General features: G+C 45.9%; 1 protein-coding gene across 1 annotated transcript; it reads right to left on the reverse strand.

The window, feature by feature from the left end:
• Positions 1–502: 502 nt before the first annotated feature.
• CFAP53 (cilia and flagella associated protein 53) lies at positions 503–16,975 on the reverse strand. Its single transcript, XM_062513694.1, has 8 exons — positions 16,877–16,975; positions 15,141–15,370; positions 12,629–12,805; positions 6,335–6,638; positions 3,312–3,530; positions 2,662–2,878; positions 2,124–2,226; positions 503–725 (listed from the first exon to the last, which is right to left on the reverse strand). Exons 1-8 carry the CDS (start codon positions 16,973–16,975, stop codon positions 503–505), a joined length of 1,572 nt encoding a protein of 523 aa, XP_062369678.1.
• Positions 16,976–21,648: the final 4,673 nt, after the last annotated feature.

The following is a 21,648-nucleotide window of genomic DNA, read 5'->3' on the forward strand; positions in this document are numbered from 1 at the left end:
ACTCCAGTATTCCACAGATCATTCAACAGCTACCAGAATGCATGAAAAAGAATATAAACTTTCTAATGTTCACCCCACAGTAAAATACATTCAGAGTTTTATACTTGGTATCTAACTACAAAGAAAATAATTTTGCAGACATTTTCAGTTTGAAAGGCATTTTAATAAAGGTTTGCTGAAAGTTTTCTGCAAATTTTCTTTGTGCAGATTTAAAAGAATGCCTGTGCATTATTCATGTCATAATAATACACTTTATATTGTAGATGGGAAACACTATTCTTGAATTAAAATGTCAAGCACTTTGGATTCTATCAGATTTGTGAAAAAAAAAATCCATGGGGAAAAAATAAACTTTAGAATACTATGTTTCTTGTAATTTTGAATTAAATGTTTGAGTGTCACATTGAAGAGAGTTCTTCCAACTCAAGTCAAGTGTAAGCATCCTAAGAAAATGTTTTTAAAGCCAACTGAATAAGCTAAAATACCACAGTGAGTGATGCCCTTATGAGTTAGACATTAATGCTTTTTTTGTAGTGGGGGGCTTTACTATGGACTCGTAGGGCATTGACAGAATTAACTGTACCCTTTCTTGGTACTGTCTCTCTGTTTCTGTATTTAATTCATGTTCTTTCTTCCTCTGTTCTTCCTCAGCTTTTTGGAGACACTCTTGGTAGGCAATTTGAGTTGCGAGCTGGTCTCTGTATTCTTTGGCCTTCTGTATTTTTCTGGAAATGCCAAATAAATAGGTTATTCAAGCAGCATGGCTAAAAAGAATAAACTTTATTGTTATTATTTTGTAATCTGTTAGCATTCAATCTTAAGGAACCATTCCATGCTCCTTTTAGCAGTTAAGAATAACTGCCACTGTTAACCAAATGCTACATGCTAACCTGATGTTCTTTGGAGAATTAACTGCATTCTGTTTATCCTACAAAGCAGACTGGAAAACTAGTGCTTGACCAGAAAGAGGGAAAGAACAGTTCCCTGTAATCAGCGTGCCTTCTGTGCTCCTCACAGCTGTGGTGAGAGGAGACAGGATGAGGGTGAGGCTGCTGGGTCTTAGTCCATCTCTGGCTCAGGCTCCTTGCTGCTGCTGACACCCATCCTCACCCTCCTTCTGAGAAGAACAACTCCCTGCTGCACTGATACCCCTGGAAGTGGCTGTCAGAAGAAATCCATCCTCCATTCCACCTCAGGACTTGTGCACTGCTTTCACTACCCTCTGGACACGCACAGGAAGTCTTACATATTCAGGAGTCACACAGACACTTGAATGCCAACGGAGTAGTCAGGACTTGTGCACTAACTCAAAAGAGGTGAGACACAGACCCTTCCTGACACTGCTGAGTGCCATCTCTGCTAAGTGGAGCATATCCCAGCTGGAGCCCAGCATATTTCCTTCATAAAGGTGACATTTCTGCCACAGCCAGGAGGTTGTTCCCAATAAAGCCCTCGCAGAACACAAGGATTCCGGCTCGGGAAGGAGCTACTTGTATCCCAGGGAGAGGAGTGGAGAAAGGACAGGAGTACAAAAGGGAAGTAAGTGAGGTAAGGCCCTTTGCCCAAGGCTTTGCATGACACCCAGAGGAACATTCCAGCTACTGCGTATAAGGATCGGCTTATCCAGAGGCACGGAGAGCCCCGTGCAGCCGGGTTAGGTGCTGCAGCCGGGTGTTTTGGTGGCTCACGCAGGACTGTTCAAGAGATGACGGTGGGTGGAGTTTAGCAATAAACCCGGCCATACTTGTTCTTCTGGGGCAGGAACAAACAAACTTTTCATTAACCCTCTTCCCCAGACTTCTGCCACCTGCAACAGCTCAGAGTATGAGGGAATGTGTTTAGGAAATATGACTGATGTAAGTCACATGATGATCCAAAAAGACCAACACAAGGGTATGTACCACTATTTTCTGAGGTCAGGATTAATGACTTAATACCAGCTGCAGTATTACAAGTTTGCTGTTGGGAGGTTTGGAACTTGTAAGGTATGTGGGAAAGCCTCTCTAAATAGAAGGAAGTCCACACAGAGTTCTAGAGTTATCAGAAAAAAAAGAAATAGCTTGCTCACAAGTTTAAAAGGTTGATCTGCAAAGAAATGAACCCATGACATAGAAGAAAAATACCTTGTACGTTTTAACTCTTCTTCACGTTCGAATTCTCTGACTGCTTCAGCCATCGCCTTCTTCTCCTCAGCAATCTCTATTTTCCTCTCTGCTTTTTTCTGCACTGGAAGACAAAACCAAAAACCCTTTAGAAGGTAAAAGCTCTGCTAAGCTTGAAGGGACAGTGAGACTGCATTTGGGCTAAGTACCCTAAAGAGTAAGCTTGAGTTTTGTTGCCATACAAACAACAGCAAGTGTATTCTGAGCTTGTTTTTCATCCATTCAGAACTGGAAAGTTTTCACATTCAGGACTTCATAATAATATAATTAATAATAATGACCATTTGCCGATGCAATCCTTGCTTTACTAGGCTTTGCTCTGGTGATGGCAATGGGGAATTAGCATAAGGAAAGCCTGTAGGATTGCATTTTGAGAACAGGTTCAGGGAGGGTCACACTGTTGTCCACTCTATCACACAGTGTGTGCTGGACCAGATGCTGTTCCCAGCATCCCAGAGTGTTGTACTGCCTCTTCCCAGATGTGTGTTCAACCACTTACACTTCTCCTCCATCTGTGCCTGTCTTGTGTACACAACATCTCTCAGCAGCTGAAATCGAGCCTCCCTCTCTTGTTTCATTTTCTCAACCTTCTCAGCCCAGACCTGATCCCTCTCTTCCTTGAAGATCTTCTCGTCTTCTCTTTCTTGCTCTTTCTCCCTCCTCAGCTGTTCAGCCAGATGATCCAGATAAGCAAGCTGCTCCTTCAACAGCGCTTGCTGCAAACACACACAGACATTTGCAGATATGAGTAAATTAGTTCAAAAAAGCCTTTCAGAACATGAAGAGAAGTGGTGGTTCACAACCAGTGTGGGAGCTGGGAGCCCAGAGCTCCATTCCAAAACCTGCCATGGGATACAACTTTCCTAACCTGCATGAACTTCTTAACACCTCTCTCCTGTGTCCTAAATACTCTGAGACTCATTTGCACGCCGAAGTTGGTCAATCTATTTGTTTTTACTTCAGGAAACGACAGACACATCCATTGATTCATGGCATCTCCAAGAAATAAAACAGGAGAGTTTGCATCTATCTATATAAAGTTTTAAAATATTTTCAAGTTTTTTGGTATTCAGTGTTTAGTATTATTCAAGTTATTTAGTATTCAGTAGGTCAGGTATTGCCCCATAATTCCACGTTGGAACACCTTACTTTTTTTTTTGTTATCTCCACACGTTCCCTGTCTGGGTCCTGAAAATCTTTTTGCAAGATCATCTTCTCTACAGCAAGCTGAATTTTTTTTTCTTCATCAAGATGCTTCTCTTTGTCCTGCACTGCTTTGAGCAACGTGTCCCTGCATTCCTTCTGTTGATGTCGCTTCTTCCTCTCAAGTTCTTCCTTTTCTTTCTCAAGCTGGTGCAGCTCTTCTGCCTAGAAGGATAAAAGAGTAGCCAGCTCATAAAATCACTGCATTACTTCAAACTAAGTGGTGGCTAAAATAAGTTTATTGCAACATTGAAGAGCAAAGCCTCGCTGGCAACACAGAATTAGTGTCTTCCACTAGACCTGGTAAAACCTGAACATTTTAGCATGTCATTCATTAGAATTCAGGATTTTTATCTATAATTATTACATGCACTTCAATCCAAAAACTATTTTGTGCCTGCTGTTTTCCAAATGTTTCAGGCAGATAGACAGAGTCATCTCCTTAGGGAAATCAGAATCATTGCAGCACTTTTGATCTATATCCAAGAGTTCATACACAGCCACAAGCACTGACAAATAACAGGACCACGTGTTCCTGCCGTTTCTGTAGATGTTATCTGTCCTGTGCCTGTGTTGGGTGTTCAGAGCACTGCATCCCTACTGACCATAAGGCTTCACCAAGTCAGTGATTGGATCCTTGTGTTCTGATGGGCACTTACAGAATTTCCATTATTTCAATTCATCCCACTTCATATCGGAAAGAACTTTCTATTCCACTTTATATCGGAAAAATGTACAGTGAAACTGAGTTCTTAAAAAAGAAACAATGACAAATCGGAAATGCGTTTTTGAGATCAAATAGGTATTTGTATACTCAAGATTTTTTGGCCCCCAAAAAATTCAGAAGTAGCATCATTAAGTAATTTATGAGCATAATTTCTGGACATCTTGCAATTAAATAAGTGTACAAGCACAACTGCACTGAAACATAGTCATAACACAGTATGTGACCATCATTAGCACTGTATTATCTCAGAAATCATGCTTCAGCTGTCTCAAAGGCACACAGTTTTTCTGTTAACCTGTTTTTAAATTAAATGTCTCTTTTGTAATGTGAATGAGTCTTTTAAAATGCCTCAGGAGGTTTGTCATAAACAGCAGGTCTAATCTTCCCCATATGGAAGCACAAGCTGCATTCCCTAAAGAACATCCCTTTTTATGCTGGACATAAAGCACTCACGGGTTCTTGCAGTATTTCAGAGCCAAAGCTGGATTTGTATCTGTCTGAACTGTCAAATTCACTTTCAGAAGCTGGTAAAATAGCTTTGAAACTCCATATATATGTTATTTGAGGAATAGAATTAGTAATCCAAAAAGCTTTGAACAGCAAAGGTGGAAAGAAAGCAGAAATAGTTAGTAGTCTGCTGTGCAAGTTGGCACATGTCTTTGGATGAATTCTGACTGGCTTCAGTGAAGCCATGGGAGAGCAGCAAGGATGAGATCCATCAAAGTTTGTTCATTGGGGTAACACAGCATCACAAATGTACAAAGAAGTGGTTTCCAACCACCCTTCTGCAATCCAGGACCAAAGTGCTATGGCAGAAACTCGTGAATCTACAGTCAGGATGACATTAAGTCAATCCCTTTCCAAGAAATTACAGTTCTTAAAGGGAAAAATAAGAGAAAGGAGGAAGGCAGCTAATATAGGTAATGCAGCTAATGCAAAAACTGCTGACTCTGCTTTGTCATCCACTTCTGAGATATCCTGGTGCATGCATGTGGTCTATCTTGCCAAAGGTGTGAGCTTTCCTTCACTAATTATTAATTATTCTGTTTTCATTGCAACAACCAGGAGAAACCTTTTTGCACACTTAGCTGTCCATTTACCCAGATGAAACTCCTGGTCATTAGGGGCTACCAGTCTGCAATGAAAAACTTGTAATGAGGCCATCTGCCACATCCCTCTTCTGCTGAGAACAGATTACATCCCCTTTTCCATACTGAATCTCTCCTTCAAAGAAAGGCTGGGGTTTGCTTCAGAGTCTCAACCACTTCACCAGAAATGTCTCTCCTTGACAGAGCCCCAGGCTGCTGTTTCCAGGGGAAGATGCAGAGTCTTCTATTCTAATAGTGCTTTTCTGAAAAGTTCTGAAACCAGTTAAGGGACAGCATTCTCTGCCTGGGAGGTTTGGCAGTGCCTTAGAAGTTGTGACAAGGAAATAATCCTGTTCTACATGTTTGTAAATAAGCAAAACATTAGTCTAGCTTGGAATGAGGACTCTATGGTTTCACACCCAGCATTTTCAGTGCTTTAGATCTATTATTGTCTCATTTTTATATTTTGGGGGAGTATATGTGATGCCAGCACCAGCTTCCAGTGTCTAGCAGAGTATCCTGAGTGATCATTCAGCATGTAAATAGCTGTGAAATTAAGTCTGAGCTAAATAGCCTCCCATCATTCAAAGTCAACACAGAATACTGAACTAGCAGGCCCCACTAAAGCCAGCAAAACTACAGCAAGAGAGGAGGAAAACAATGATGAAAAAAGAGGATAGTGGCCAAGTAGTTGGGCTAAGGTAGCCAAAATGCCTCCTGTGACACGAGCTCAACAGCAGACAGGTCTAATAGGTGAGAGCTTAGGTGCTGCTTGCTAATTTGTTTAAAATAAATATATAAAATAAATATTTCAGCTGGGAAACAAGACTCCCCTGTATCCTGCAGGTAACCAGAAATCAAAAAAACTACAAAGATATTTGGGAAAAGTTTAAGAATGTTTATATTTTCCACAAGGGCTCTGAGAGACTGAGTGCCAAAACCCTTTACAGTGCCGAGTTTCAAAACATGCATTTCCCTCTGAAAAAGGGAATGTCTTTGCCACAGCTCTGGAAAAGAGGCTTAGCTTAACAGCACAGATACTAATGGAATCAGCAAAGACACAAATAAGGTATGGATTAGTCTAAATGTCTAGTAAGCCTGTCATTAGAAGGGCCTTCTGCACAAGCCTGAATGCAGAACACAATGGAAATTACCAGCTGTTCAGCTTCCTTTCTGATCTGCTGCTTCCTCTCCTCTCTGCGAGCAGCGTGCACAGCCAGCTGGGCTTCACGCACGTTCACCATTTCCTGGATCTTCACTGCCACCTCCTGTGCCTTCAGCTCCGATTCCTGATCCTTAGCCAACTGCTCCTTCTCACAAATCTCTTCCAACTTCCGCTCCTGCATCTCCTCTTCCTTTCTCAGTATCTCCTTCAGAGTCTGCTGGGCCAGCTGGCAGTCACCCAGTTCTTTCTCACTCAGTTTTTTACAGTGTATGCGATACTCCTCACATCGGTTTCTGGAAGGAAACATAGAATTGTTTTTTTTGAAGTCTCAAAACAATAAGCAGGTCTGGAGATGTGCAGTGAATGAAGACTCCCAGTTCATCACTGCTCAAAACACAGCAACCCAGCATGCCAAGTTATACCCTTGGTTTGACACTGATTCGTTATGGAGCCTAAGGAACCATGGAGAGCCTGGTTTGATGGAGGTTTTGACATTAATGAGATGAAGGATTTGAATTTGTAAAAAAAGCCTAAATCAACTTCTTCACAATGGGAAGTGAAGAGGCAGCAGCAACCTCTGCTCCCTGTGACAGGGACAGGACCCAGGGAGTGGATGGAGCTGTGCCAGGGAGGGTTAGGTGGAATATCAGGGAAAGGCTCTTCCCTCACCCAGAGGGTGCTGGCACTGCCCAGGCTCCCTAGGGAATGGGCACAGCCCTGAGGCTGCCAGAGCTCCAGGAGAGTTTGGACACTGCTCCCAGGGATGCACAGGCTGGGATTGTTGGGGTATCTGTGCAGGGACAGGGGCTGGACTGTGCCAGAGCTCCAGGAGAGTTTGGACACTGCTCCCAGGGATGCACAGGCTGGGATTGTTGGGGTGTCTGTGCAGGGACAGGGGCTGGGCTGGATGATCCCTGTGGGTCCCTTCCAACCTGGGAAAATTCCATGAGTGTAAATGAACACACAGTACATCCACATATTATATACACAATGTGTACTCTACCTGAAGTTGCTACATGGGGGGTTGTGTGCATATATACCTTTTATTAACATATAAAACACATGCATGCTACACTTATTCAAACATGTAGGTTGGTGTCTATTCAAATGAAGACTTAGAATAGATTTGTAATTCACCTGAAAGTTCATTCATATTCAGAAAATGCTGTGACTGTGGAAATGTGGGTTACATGGTTGAGCAGGAGCCACTAGGAATTTATTAAGTCAGGTTCTGTAGGATAATTCAGACAAGTTGCAATAAAAGCCCAGAAAAGGTAGAAAGTCAAACACGTAATGCAGCTTTCAATTTGCCTTTACTCTCTGCAACTGAGTTGCATATAAAGAGGTAATTTATCTTCAGTTGAAGAACACTGAACTAATTGCAGATTCTGCTTCTACTTTTGCAAACAGAGCACTATTGAGATCAACACATGCCATTAAACATTATTTAATTTGAACAATCTGCAAGCATTTTAATTCTGTTCCATAAACACTATATAGATTTTCATGAAATCAGAATGTGAAACTGGCAGACAAAGATGAAGAGCTGCAAGTTTTAAAGATCTATAAGGTCTGAGGATGTGAATGCTGTGAAGTGAAAAGATACCTCACAATTTCATGCTAAATGAAACCATCTTCTACAAATTACTGCAAACATATTTAGGAATTCACAGAAGACATCATAACCTGAATCATGGACAGCTTCATGGCAGCAGTAGTTACCAGCACTGTGAAATACTATGACAGTACACAAGCTTTAGCTGACTATCCTGTGTAACAAAAATATTAAGTATTCATCAGGCAACTACCTCAATTCCATTACCAATCTCCATATCAGGGTAGTTATTTAATTTTCAGTGCAGAGGTCTCACCACATTTTCTCCCTGCTGGCATTCAAGAGCTGCTGCCTCACATTTCTCTGGGGACTGAGGCATATCTCTGTTCATCCTCTCAGCTAAAGCACCTGGTGCAGAAAGGTGAAGGGGACTACACACAGACAGTGAAAGGGGCAGCACTGCTGTGGAAACATTTCCATTCTGCTTGATATTTCCTGAACCTGCCCCAGCCTGAACCCCCCTGCCCTGGGCTGATCGCCCAGGTGGGCAGCAGGGCAGGGGGGATTCTGCCCCTCTGTCCCTGTGCTCAGGTGAGACCCCACCTGCAGAGCTGCCTCCCGCCCTGGGCTCCAACAGCACAAGGACATGGAGCTGCTGGAGCCAGTCCAGAGGAGGGCACGGAGATGCTCCAGGGCTGGAGCCCCTCTGCTCTGGAGCCAGCCTGGCAGAGCTGGGGGTGCTCAGCTGCACAAGAGAAGGCTCCAGGGTGAGCTCAGAGCCCCTGGCAGGGCCTGAAGGGGCTCCAGGAGAGCTGGACAGGGACTGGGGACAAGGCATGCAGGGACAGGACACGGGCAATGGCTTCCACTGGCAGAGGGCAGGGATGGATGGGATATTGAGAATTGGGAATTGCTGGCTGGGAGGGTGGGCAGGCCCTGGCACAGGGTGCCCAGAGCAGCTGTGGCTATCCCTGGATCCCTGAGAGTGTCCAAGGCCAAGCTGGATGGGGCCGGGAGCATGCTGGGATAGTGGGAGGTGTCCCTGCACATGATAAAGGTGACTTTGAATGCCCCTCCCAACCCAAACCATTCCATGATAAGATGCTGCAGTTCAGTGCCAGTGCAGGCTGGTGAAAAGGGATGGTTGTTTACATCTTGGACAAGATGGGAACCTCCTGACCACTGTTTAACCCAGCAATAAAAGCAGAGAGCAGCACAAGGATGTGCATGCCACGAGCCATGGAACATTCCAAAGAATGCCTCTGCCCCCCAGCAGGTCAACAAATGCACTCTATCATTGATGGTTTTCTTATGTTTTACCACTGGAATCTTTCATCTCCTGGGTGGGAGTTAGCAGTGATTAAAGACCACAGCACTAGTAAGTATTCATGAAAAGCACATTTCTCAAGTGTTGTGAGGGAAACATGCCATTATTAAGATATGAAATCTTACACCACTAGCAATAACTGTATTACCTTAACACAATGGGTTCAAAGTTCTCTCAGCACTGAAGGAATAAAGAACTAGTTATTCTTTCCTGTGATTATAAACCAATCTGATATTTACTGAATTCCCAGCGGGGAGTAGAAGTTAATTTTGTTGAGCATTGTTAGAATTTTAATATAAATTAACCCTGTAATTGCTTGATTTCATCAAAATAATTCCCTCAAAGCAGCTTTTACACTGACACATAAACATCTGCTCCCCCAGATGGCAGGTTTTCTTCCTCACTTTGCTATCCTAAGCTCCTTAACATTAAAACTGTGCCTGGATGTGGCTACTTCCCAAAGATAGAACCTCCCCAGTTATTTATTCATTCTATGACTGCAGCTCGATGTTGCTGGGATAACAACATTCCCCATATGGATGCTTCTGATGTTACCACAAGAAAGAGGATGTGATACGTGTTTTATGCAAATTTGAAGACATTGCAGTTTTCTTTAAAGTTACCAATGATGAACATGCCCTCAGGCTAGCAGTGGCTGAGTCTCTTCTCAGACAAGAGGTAGCCCTCTCTGAAAATGAATTCCAGCAGGACTCACGTGGTCCAAGCCTTGTCCCCACCCTCATCTTGTGACAAAGGACTCCTCATGGTTACATTACTACTGAGAAGTTGTTACACCTGTACCCTCAGGCCGTGGCAACCAGCCCACAGATAAAAATTATAAAAACGATGCCTTTTTAGTGCTCTGGAATAATGCCTGACAGTGTAGGTGCTCCGATACCTCAAGGTTTGACAATCCATGCCTGCAAAAGAGCAAAGCACTTTGTTGGAAAATTAAAGGAAAAACAAGTCTCTAACAGCTTTCAGAAAGACATTCAAAAGAGTTGTAAATACACAGGCAAAGAGAAACAGAAAATCATATGTATATCCACCTGCTACTGGACTGACTTGCCTGGGTTCCTGGGTGTGTCCTGGAGTAATGATCTCCAAAGTAGGGGGTGTGCAGGAAGAGAATATGTTTTGTACCATGGGTAAATAACATTAAAAAGTAAAAAATAGCAATTATTTCATCTTTACCTCACCCTTTTTAATTTCTGTTTGTGCATATGTTTTATAATGTACACAATAGACCAGCACAGTACATTATTACATACGTATATAGTTGATAAATAAACAAATTGGGGTGAGTGTTAAAAGTTTTTACAGCTAGGAGGGTGCAGTCAGAGGATTGGAGGCCATTGCCCAGAGGACAGGCTGTGACACAATTACAGACTCCTGCTTTGCAGTGGATTTTCAGTAAGTGCTGGTCTCCTGAGCAACAAATCCTGCTCCCAGATCTCTGCCTGGACAAGGATGGTTTAGGAGGAAGAGTAACATCTCACAGCCAGAGAAAAACAGACCTGGGGCTACTTAAACAAAACAAATACATGCAGATTGAGATATCAGAATCTAATCAGAATCAACTGCCACAGCAGACACTTCCTTTCTCACTGGAAAAGGACAGAGAACAAAAGACTAAAATATAACTAAGCACATCCATGTCACAGAACTTTTGTCAGCTGGTGTTTATCAGAGTTCTGTTATTTTATAGGAACCTTGATTTAAAAGTAGAAAGGGACACAGCTAAAGGAACTAACCATGGAATGCATTCCCATTCATCGGGAATGAATGCCCTGTAGGGGGCAGATTCATTTGCAAAGATACTCCAAGATTGCCACTCACAACAGCTGTCAAGAGAGGTGGTTTCATAGCCTCTAAATCCTCTGAAAACAGGCAGCCAGCAGAATACCAACAGTAATAAAGCTTCAGCAACATTTTTTAATGGGATGCTGTGTGGTGAAAATATTATATTCCAGAGCAGAGCAGGAAAGCTAAAAGGATAATAACAGGAAGAAATAATCCCATGAGACTGAGTGAACCGTAGATCAACAGGGCTACACTGAGAAGACAAACAACCTGAGACATTAAAACAGGCAACTACAGCAGGAAAGTTCAAGTGTGTGTCACCAGATGATGCAGTTCAGTGGTAATTTTAATTTTAATTTTGCAATTAAAATGTCTAAAATTAGACATCTAAACAGGAATCTGCATACGTGCTAAATTCCCATTCTGATCAATGAGAACCTAATTAAAGTCAGTAGAGGCTGGGGTGCAGTTCAACTGACAGGGGAGGATAAGCCTGTTTGAGAATGACTTTAGGTTCCTGTAACTGTCCTGATTTCAGGGAAGTTTTAAATAGAACAGGAATGCAGATTCTCAGGGAATATAAAGATACCAACACTTAGACACTTACTTTTAGGTCTCCACATAGCATCTCTTTGGTGCGTAAAACAAGCTACAAGCACAAAATAAAAGGCACTCCAGCAGCACTCCCCTCCAAAGTATTTTAAGAGTGAGTTTCAACCACTATGTGTTATAGAGAACAAATCAGAAGCTGCAGAAGGCAACGGCCACATTTTCAAACTACCATGTGAAGTTAGGCAGTATATGCACTTCTAACACCTGTCTAAGTCAATAAACCCCGCATTTAAACAAACATTTACCTGCCTGTAATATATATAATACGTGTGGAATTAGTTAATTAGAGTTTATGTGCAAGTGAGAGTGAATGTTGATTTTTATCCCCAGCCTGTGCACACTGAGAAGCAAGTGTTGTAGATTTCACAGTACTGTGGGAGACTGAGAAAGACACTTCAAATTATCACAGTTAAATAACATTATTATTTCTTTCATCTCTCCCTTGAAAAAACAGATTTCCAAGAATGGGACAAGGGTGATTTCATGCCAAGGTCTTAGGTCCTAATAAGTACCTGCAAGTTATTGCTTTCAGTCAGGAAGACTTGGCACAGAACTTCAGGCTGCATTAAAATCTTAGCTGCAGCTGCTACTCTTGAAAAGTATGCAACAAATAAAAACACTGTCTTTTTGGACAATCTTAACATTTTGGGAATTTTTGATGTATTAGCTTAGTAATATTAGTATAAGCTTCATTTAGGCCAAATTAACCTTCCATACACCCCATCCACTCCAACAGTATATAGCTGGAACAGGAGTTACAAAAAGGGTTGACTTGGCAGGTGGAAATGCAGGAATGCTCATGGGGGACAAGACAACGAGGACACACTACACTTGCAAGAATTAACTACTTTGATTATTTATTTGTTACTTGTTTCAATCAGTTCCATCTTTGTTTCCTCAGTTTATTATTGCCACCTTCTTTTTAAATCGTCCCTATTTATTTACTTTGGCAAATTCTCTTTTATAAAATATTTTTATGGCAATACCTGAACTGTTGCTCTCGTTTTTCAGCCACCATTTGTAGTCTTTCTTGCTCCCTCTTCTCCCTCAGTAATTTTGCTCGCTCCTTCATCTTTACTTCTCTGTCCCGTGCCTTTTCTTCATCCAGTGCCTCCATCTCAGCTAAGTGCCTACTTTCCTCTGCCTCCAGAAAGTCACGAAGCCTGCAATGAAAACATTTGAATAAAGGCTAAATCAATCCTTCTGTTGAAGGACAAAGTTTTAGCTTTTTTGTTTTTAACACAAAAGTGGGTACTAGGCTCCTTTCAACACCTCTTGGAAATGTCAGAGAAGTGAACATCAAATTTTAACTCGGGGATCGTTCATGTTGTATCCATCGAGGGAATCTTACAGCACAGCATGAGCAATTCTGTCCAGGCACAGTTTAAACTCCTGATCTTACAAACCCACTTTCAAAGCTGCTTTATGACTTCAGTTCCCATTCATCAAATTCTTCTAATTCTCAGACTACCTTTGTCAGCATCTGATAACAATTAGATTTTGTACTATTGTTATCCTTCAGCATAGATCCACAGAATATCCTGAGCTGGAAGGGACCCACAGGGATCATCCAGCCCTGCCCCTGTCCCTGCACAGACACCCCAACAATCCCAGCCTGTGCATCCCTGGGAGCAGTGTCCAAACTCTCCTGGAGCTCTGGCAGAGTCCAGCCCCTGTCCCTGCACAGACACCCCAACAATCCCAGCCTGTGCATCCCTGGGAGCAGTGTCCAAACTCTCCTGGAGCTCTGGCAGCCTCGGGGAGCCTGGTCAGTGCCCCACAACTCTCTGAGGGAAGAACCTTTTGCTGATACTCTCCCTTCTCTTGCATCTGTAATTGCATCTTCTCTCAAATTCTCTTCTCTATAATTCATCTTGTCTCTTGCAATTTTAGCATCACTCCACAAAACACTTTATCCTGAAATATCTTTGATGAGAAAACTATGTCAAATAGGCAGTTTTTAAACACAGCATAATTTACCCCTCTGTTAGTCCCAGCAGTGAGAAACCTGGGGCTACGGAACCCAGAAATCACCGATTTCAACCCAAATGCAACAGTGTCTCAGCAGAAAGGGACCTGGCGAGGGTTGGTCCATGCAGACAGCTGAGCACAAGCCAGCGATGCACCCTTGTGGCAAAGAAAGCCACTGGCACCTTGGGCTGCAGGAGGAGGAGCACGGCAAGCAGGTCCAGGGAGGGAATGCTTCCTCTGGGCGGGGCTGAGGCCCCACGCCGAGTGCTGGTCTCAGCTCTGGGCTCTGCAGCACCATAAGGACGCAGCTTTAGCAGAGGGACACTGAGGGACTGGAACATCTGATGCTCCCAAAGGGAGAATCTCTCCTAAAGTTCCCTCTCTCTTGAGAGAGCTGGGACTGCCCAGCATGGAGAAGAGAAAGTGCAGAGGGATGTCACCAATGTACATAAACTCCTGAAGGGAGGGAATGCAGAAAAGACAGACAAATACTCATCAGTAGTGCTCAGTGACTGGACAAGGGGCCACAAATTAAACCATGTGGAATTCCAAATGAACAGAAGAAAACGTTTTGTTTTCTTTTTACTGTGCATGTGGTCAGATATTGGACAGGCTACCCACAGGGGGGATTCAGTCTCCATTTGTGGAGACAAGCAAAACCCAAACAGACACACACTCCTGGACACCCTGCTCTAGGTGACTCTAGGGCTGGACCAGATCATCTCAGGAGGTTCCTTCTAAGCCCAGTGGTTCTGTGGAACCCATGTACATCCCCTGAAGGCACGTTAGACCAGGACACCAAACTGACAACCTTCACAGTTACAAAGTCAGTTGACATGAGAGAGTAACTGAGAAATTAAATCACATGATTTTTTTCCCAAAGATCAGTAAAGCACAATTCTGTTCTTTACACAACAGCAATGTGCCTCACCTTTAATAGTTTTGAAAGATTTCTGGAAAATTTTAATTTTTTTCAGCTGGCTATGTGGCAAAGTGTTATTTGAAGGACCTAAACATCAGCTTGGTGAGTTTGCAACAAAGCCCTCAGTGAAACTGAACTGAGATAATTTCTGACACTTTACTACCCAGAGAAGCTGTGGATGTCCACAGCAGGGTGGGTGGAACTAGATGATCCCATCCAGCCCAAACGACACCAGACTGATTCTGTGATGGTTCAGTGCCCCATCTCTGAAAGTGTTCTAACACCAGGTTGGATAAGGCTTGGGGAAATCTAGTCTGGTGGGAGGTGTCCCTGCCAGGGTTCCTGGAATGAGATGAGTTTTAAGGTCCCTTCCAACCCAACCCATTCCATCATTATATGATTATATTATATTCATTCTTTATAAAAATCAAGCAATTAAAGTGCTACACTACTATACTACTACTACTACTCTGTGGCGGACAGGAGGCTCCAAATGCCGCCTGGGCTACACTGGTTACTATGTTTGAACACGTTATCACTGTGCCCGGCCCTCGGAGCACACACTGAAAACAGCAGGGGCGCTGCACTGGCTACTTGTTGGCTACCTCTGTCTTCTGACATCGATCTCCTGCAGGTACTGCTGCACGGTTGCCCGGACCTTCCTCTCGACAGCGCGGTGCATCCATTTGTCCTCGCCGTCCTTCTGCCAGTCGCAGATGTTGCGGTAGTGGAGGAACACCCGCAGGTCACGCTCCTGCTCACGCTGCCCCTCCTCCCGCACCCTCTCGGCTAAAATCGCCTCTTCCCTGATGTCTCTCTTGGAAGGCTTGGCTATCTGCGAGAGAAAGGAAATAGAGAGAGCGTGGAGACCTCACAGGACCCTTCCAGAATGTGAAAGGGCCCACAGTGAATCCACACAGGAACTCTATCAGGAACTGTAGTGACAGGACAATGGAGTAATGCGTACAAAGTGAAAGAGGGAAAATTAAGACAAGATGCAGAAATAAATTCTTTGTGAGGTACATGTTTCCCAGAGAAGCTGGGCTGCCCCTGCATCCCTGGAAGTCTACAAGGCCAGGCTGGACAGGGCTTGGAGCAACCTAGGATAGAAGAAGGTGTCCCTGCCCATGGCAGGGGCTGGGACTGGATGAGCTTTAAGATCCCTTCTAGCCCAAACCATTCATGGGTGAAAAATACAAAGTATTAATCTGCATTTTTTCAGTTGAATTCATGACTCTGCAAGTATCTGATATCAAATGATGAGTTCACTGTAATTATGGGGTAATCACAGAATCACTGAGGCTGGAAAAGAGCTCCAAGGTCATCAAGTCTAAGCTGTGCCTGATCCCCACCTCGTCACCCAGCCCAGAGCACTCAGTGACACATCCAGGCCTTCCCTGGACACATCCAGGGAAGGGAACTACAACATCTCCCTCCACAGTCCAGTCCAAGGCCTGAATGTCCTACCTGTGAAAAAATTCCTCCTACATTAGACAAGCCCAACCTATACTCCCACCCCATGTACACCAGGATGCCTGGGACCTTCAAACACAGCACCAGGCTCATCAGAACACCCAAACACAGCACTGGGCTCATCAGAACACCCAAACACAGCACCAGGATCCTCAGGACCTTCAAACACAGCACTGGGCTCATCAGAACCCCCAAACACAGCACTGGGCTTATCAGAACTCCCAAACACAGCACTGGGCTTATCAGAGCTCCCAAACACAGCACTGGGCTCCTCAGGACACCCAAACACAGCACCAGGATCCTCAGGACCTTCAAACACAGCATCGGGATCCTCAGGACCTTCAAACACAGCACTGGGCTCATCAGAACCCTCAAATACAGCACTGGGCTCCTCAGAACCCCCAAAAACAGCACTGGGCTCATCAGAGCTCCCAAACACAGCACTGGGCTCCTCAGGACACCCAAACACAGCACCGGGCTCCTCAGGACCTTCAAACACAGCACCAGGCTCATCAGAACCCTCAAACACAGCACTGGGCTCATCAGAACCCCCAAACACAGCACTGAGCTCATCAGAACCCCCAAACACAGCACTGGGCTCCCAGGGACCCCTCACACATTACCGGACTCCTCAGGACCCCTCACACATCCTCGGGCTCCCCGGGGATCCCTCACACAGCACCGGGCACTCGGGGACCTTCGAACACAGCGCCGGGCTCTTCAGGAAGCCCAGACACAGCACCGGGCACCCCGGCACCCCTCCCGGCTGCTCCCAGGGGGTCCCGCCCCAGCTGGCCCCGCTCTGGGGATCCGGCCCCCACGTCCCCTCAGTTCCCCGGATCGGAGCAGCCCCGGCGTGGCCCCTCACCAGCGCCACATCGTACGGCGCGCAGCCGGTGAATTCCCGGCGTCTGTGGGTGTGAGAGCAGTGAGGGGGCTGGGGACGGGCCGGGGGCCGCGCCGCCATGGCGGGTGGAGGCGCCGCCGTTGCTGAGGGGACGCGCGCGGGACGGAAGTGGCATCATGGCGGCGGGGGCGCTGAGGGGCGGCCATGGCATGGCGGGGGCACTGAGGGGTGTCCCTAGGTCAGGGGATCCTCACGGATGGAAGGGACCCTCCAGATCATCCAGCGCCTCCCCCTGCACCCAGCGCTGCCGCTGTAACTCCGAACCCACCACACCGCGGCACCCCGAGCCACAGCCCGGCGCCTCCTGAGCGCCTCAGGGTCGGCGATTTCTCTGCCTCTCTGTGCAGCCCGTGCCTGCCCGCCCGTGTGGCAAAATGGGGAATATCTGAAAGTTTCTGAAGAAAAGGTGTTCTTTAGTCATAGAACCATAAAATGTCCTGAGTTGGAAGGGAGCCACAAGGGGCCCTGTCCTTACCGCACACGACGTTAGGGACCCACAGGGTGCAGCCCTGGGACATCACTGGGGACAGCTGGCACAGGAATGGAAAGGATTTAATTAAGGTTAGTGAGCCTTATCTTAAGGAGGCAGCTTGGCAGAGCTGGGGGCTCCAGGGAGAGCTCAGAGCCCCTGGCAGGGCCTGAAGGGGCTCCAGGAGAGCTGGACAGGGACTGGGGACAAGGCATGCAGGGACAGGACACGGGCAATGGCTTCCACTGCCAGAGGGCAGGGATGGATGGGATATTGGGAATTGGGAATTGCTGGCTGGGAGGGTGGGCAGGCCCTGGCACAGGGTGCCCAGAGCAGCTGTGGCTGTCCCTGGATCCCTGGCAGTGTCCAAGGACAGGCTGGACACTGGGGCTGGGAGCAGCCTGGGATAGTGGAAGGTGTCCCTGTCCGTGGCAGGGGCTGGCACTGGATCCAGGACTTTAATGTCCCTCCCAACCCAAACCCTTCTGTGACTGTGAAAAGGAGATAATGACACCAATGTGTGCCCTGTGCCTGCGGGTGATGGTGCACTGTGAACCCACAGCTCCCAGGTCAGAACTGTCACAGAAACCTCCTGCAGCACGTCCTGAAGATGCCAGGCTCCAGACGTGCCTGGGCTGGAGGGAAATGGGAAGTAAAACATTGGCTGCGCATCAGTGACTGCCTCAAGATCACTGCCCTCAAAGGAGTCACAGGAAAAAGCTGCTGCTGAAGTTTCGAAGCTCTGGGGGACACACACATACACTGCCAAGAACTTTGCTTTCTTGCACATAGTCACATTAGCTTCTCTGATAACAAGTTGAAAAAAATTATCCCAGGGAAGAAAGGTCAATGTTTAACCTGGCTGTAAAGCTTGTTCTCATCCAATTAAAATGCAGTGCAGTTACTTCTGGTGTCAATGATGGGATCCTTGCACAGTCAAACTCAGCAGTTTGATACACAGGATTTACACACTGTGTTATATGTATGTGTTATACCACCATGGTAGTGCTTGAAATGGAATCTTTTGAGTTTGTTTCAGTAGATACTATCATACTTTTGTGACTTAGTCTTTGAGGTGTTTGTGCAAGGAAAACTCTTCCACATCACTTTCCTCCTGAAAACTTGTGTTTGAGTGGAGGGAGGGCTGAATTTCTTGGTATTTTATAGTTTTGCCTAGTATGTTATGGTGTGTATAAGGGTAAATGTTGCCTTAGTCTTAAGATCTACACAAAACCAGTGATCAATTTTATGTGTAATAGACAGTGTACAAATGTGCAGCACTGCCATCTGTTTGAAATCCAAAAATAAATAGGATGCGTGGATTCTCTAGAGCCCCCATTCTCCTGTGAAGTCCCTGCACCAGCTCTGAGAACATTTCCTACTGAAAAAGCTGGGTTTATTCCAGGTGACTTGTGACTATGAGTTTATTTTACATTACTGTTTGATGGAAAAAGAGATTCTCCTTAACTTAGATGCCTAAGAGAACCCAGGTCACCGGCTTTCCTCACTGGGAATGTACACAGGGATATAGGATATACATAGGATGTGGTCTGTTCTGGGTTGGCTGGATTGAATTCTCCTTCCTGAAACCTCCCTCTGAGGAATGGCCCATAAACTTCTTATATTCACAAAACCACAGAATCCCATAAACTATGTATTCACAGAACCACAGAATCCCAGGATGGTTTGGGTGGGAAGGGACCTGTCCCATTCCACCCCTACCAAGAGCAGGGACACCTTGCACTATCCCAGGGTTCTCCAAGCCCCCTTGGCAAGAGAGAGGGGCTGGGAAGGCATGGAAGAAGGACAGCATGTGCTGATGGATGGAGCAACTTAGCAAACCAGAGCCCATTTTCAGGAGCAAAATCTGCAGTGGGAAAATCTGGCAAGGACAGTGGGGCCTTTCTGTTCTTCAAGGAAGTATGAGAAATTGATTGGTATCAACTGATGGACAGTTCCCTCTTTGTAAAAAAGAAACTTTCAACTTCTTCCTCTACAAAGAAAATTAACTCTATTTAAGGGAACCAAAGTCGTCCTCACCCCTCATAAAAGACAATTTTTCCTAAAACGGCTGCCTATTTCTTTGTCTGGCTTTGTGGTGGCTACATGAGCCAGTGCTTGGGCATACCAGGTGCCTTCCCTCTGTAGGATCAAATGTCCATCTGACCTGCAGTTGCCTCTGGTTTCCCAGGCTGGGGCTTTCAGAGGTTGCCAGTTCCCCTCTGTTTCTGAATCCCCCTGGGGATTCCTCACTGGTGACACTCCACACCATTTCAGGTTCCTCCAGCCAGGATTTCTTATGATTCTTCCTCCAGGCAGTCTTCAAAGTACTTGCTTTACGGAAACCATGACACTTGCCTATTTGTGTCTTTTGGGGTATTTTTTTTTAATGTGAGGGATTTCCTGTTTGCTCAGAACCACATGACTGCAAGAGTCAGGGACAGAAATACGCCTTCAGTGACACACTTTGCGTCAGTAGCTGAGCTCAGAACTTCTACTAATGTATTTTAAAAATGTAAGTTACATATAAACCTTTCCCTAATGCTGATAGTCACAGACAGCACATGTATTGTGGTGCAGAGCCACATAGGCCTGGCTGTGGCAGGAATCACAGAAACCTGGAATGGTTTGGGTTGGAAGGGACATTAAAGCTCGTCCAGTGACACCCCCTGCCATGAGCAGGGACACCTTCCACTATCCCAGGCTGCTCCCAGCCCCAGTGTCCAGCCTGTCCTTGGACACTGCCAGGGATCCAGGGACAGCCCCAGCTGCTCTGGGCACCCTGTGCCAGGGCCTGCCCACCCTCCCAGCCAGCAATTCCCAATTCCCAATATCCCATCCATCCCTGCCCTCTGCCAGTGGAAGCCATTGCCCGTGTCCTGTCCCTGCATGCCCTGTCCCCAGTCCCTGTCCAGCTCTCCTGGAGCCCCTTCAGGCCCTGCCAGGGGCTCTGAGCTCTCCCTGGAGCCTTCTCTTGTGCAGCTGAGCACCCCCAGCTCTGCCAGGCTGGCTCCAGAGCAGAGGGGCTCCAGCCCTGGAGCATCTCCGTGCCCTCCTCTGGACTGGCTCCAGCAGCTCCATGTCCTACTCATGCCTGGAGCCTCCAGCACACAGACAGATTTTTTGTGTATCTTGTGCAGTTTCCCCGAGACAGCAGCCTCTCATCTTGGCTTTCATCTCTTGCCACTGTAATTCATTTAAATTCATGCTGTCACTAATTTCTGTAGCCCGAGAGTCCCAAAGATGTTCCGTGTTGGAACTTTAAGCACCATTGACTCATCCTTCACCTGTCTGTGACACAACACGTGTTTCTGTTGCCTCCATGCATCTCCCCATGGAATTTAATGGGTGCAAGTATAAGCACTGGCACATGAAACTCAGGTAGTCCTTAATATTTATTTGACTCTGAACTTCACAGGAGGATTCAGAGTTTTGAGTTGGAGGCTGAGAAGAGCTCTGTGGACTTTCTGAGTGAATTAAGGGGCAGCTGATAGGGCAGGTCTGTATTTGGCCGTGGCTGGCCATATCAGCTGCCTGCATGAATCCTGTTTTGTCACTGTGGTCCAGATGTGGAAGTGCAAAGATCAGAGTCCTTCCCTGACCACATCTGAGTCAGGCACCATCCAACAAATGCTCCTTTTTACCCCAAATCCACATGGTGGAAGGGGGTGGGAGGATGGGAGGATCAGCTGCTTCCCTGTCTCCACACCCACAGGAGAGCAGAAAATATATTTTTCTCCTTCCTTTCTCTCAGCCTTGAAAAAGCAAAGGGTGACCACAAAAAAGGAACATGGTGTGAGGGAGGGGTGAATAATTTTAGCATGATTAGGACAAAGCAAATTGCACTAGTGGATTTACAGTTTTATTTCTATAAATCTGCCTGTGGTCCTTCACTGCCTCCCTACCCCAAGAGCTGATCTGTCTCAGGAAACATCTCCCTGCATGCTCCAGGTTTCACCAGGAAGACTGTACACCTCCAAGTTGCTTTATCTGTATTTTGTAATCAGAAGGGGATATCACAGAGAAGCTTGCCAGGCATCCTTTGGGGTTTCACCACCTACGTCTTGCCTGGCTGCTCTCAGTCACCTGCTTGGTAAGTTGGTGAGTTCAGCAAGGTCCAAATTCCCCTCCCAGCAAATCAGAGCAGAGCAGAGCAGAGCACCAGGCTCCAGCTCCCTGCAGGCACAGCTTCAGGGCTGAGGCAGCCTTACCTGTGGCAGAGTGCTGAGGTGTGGCAGAAATCAGAATTCCAAGTGACTGACAT

This window comes from Cinclus cinclus, chromosome Z (genome assembly GCF_963662255.1).
Source record: "Cinclus cinclus chromosome Z, bCinCin1.1, whole genome shotgun sequence".
Taxonomy (NCBI): Eukaryota; Metazoa; Chordata; class Aves; order Passeriformes; family Cinclidae; genus Cinclus; species Cinclus cinclus.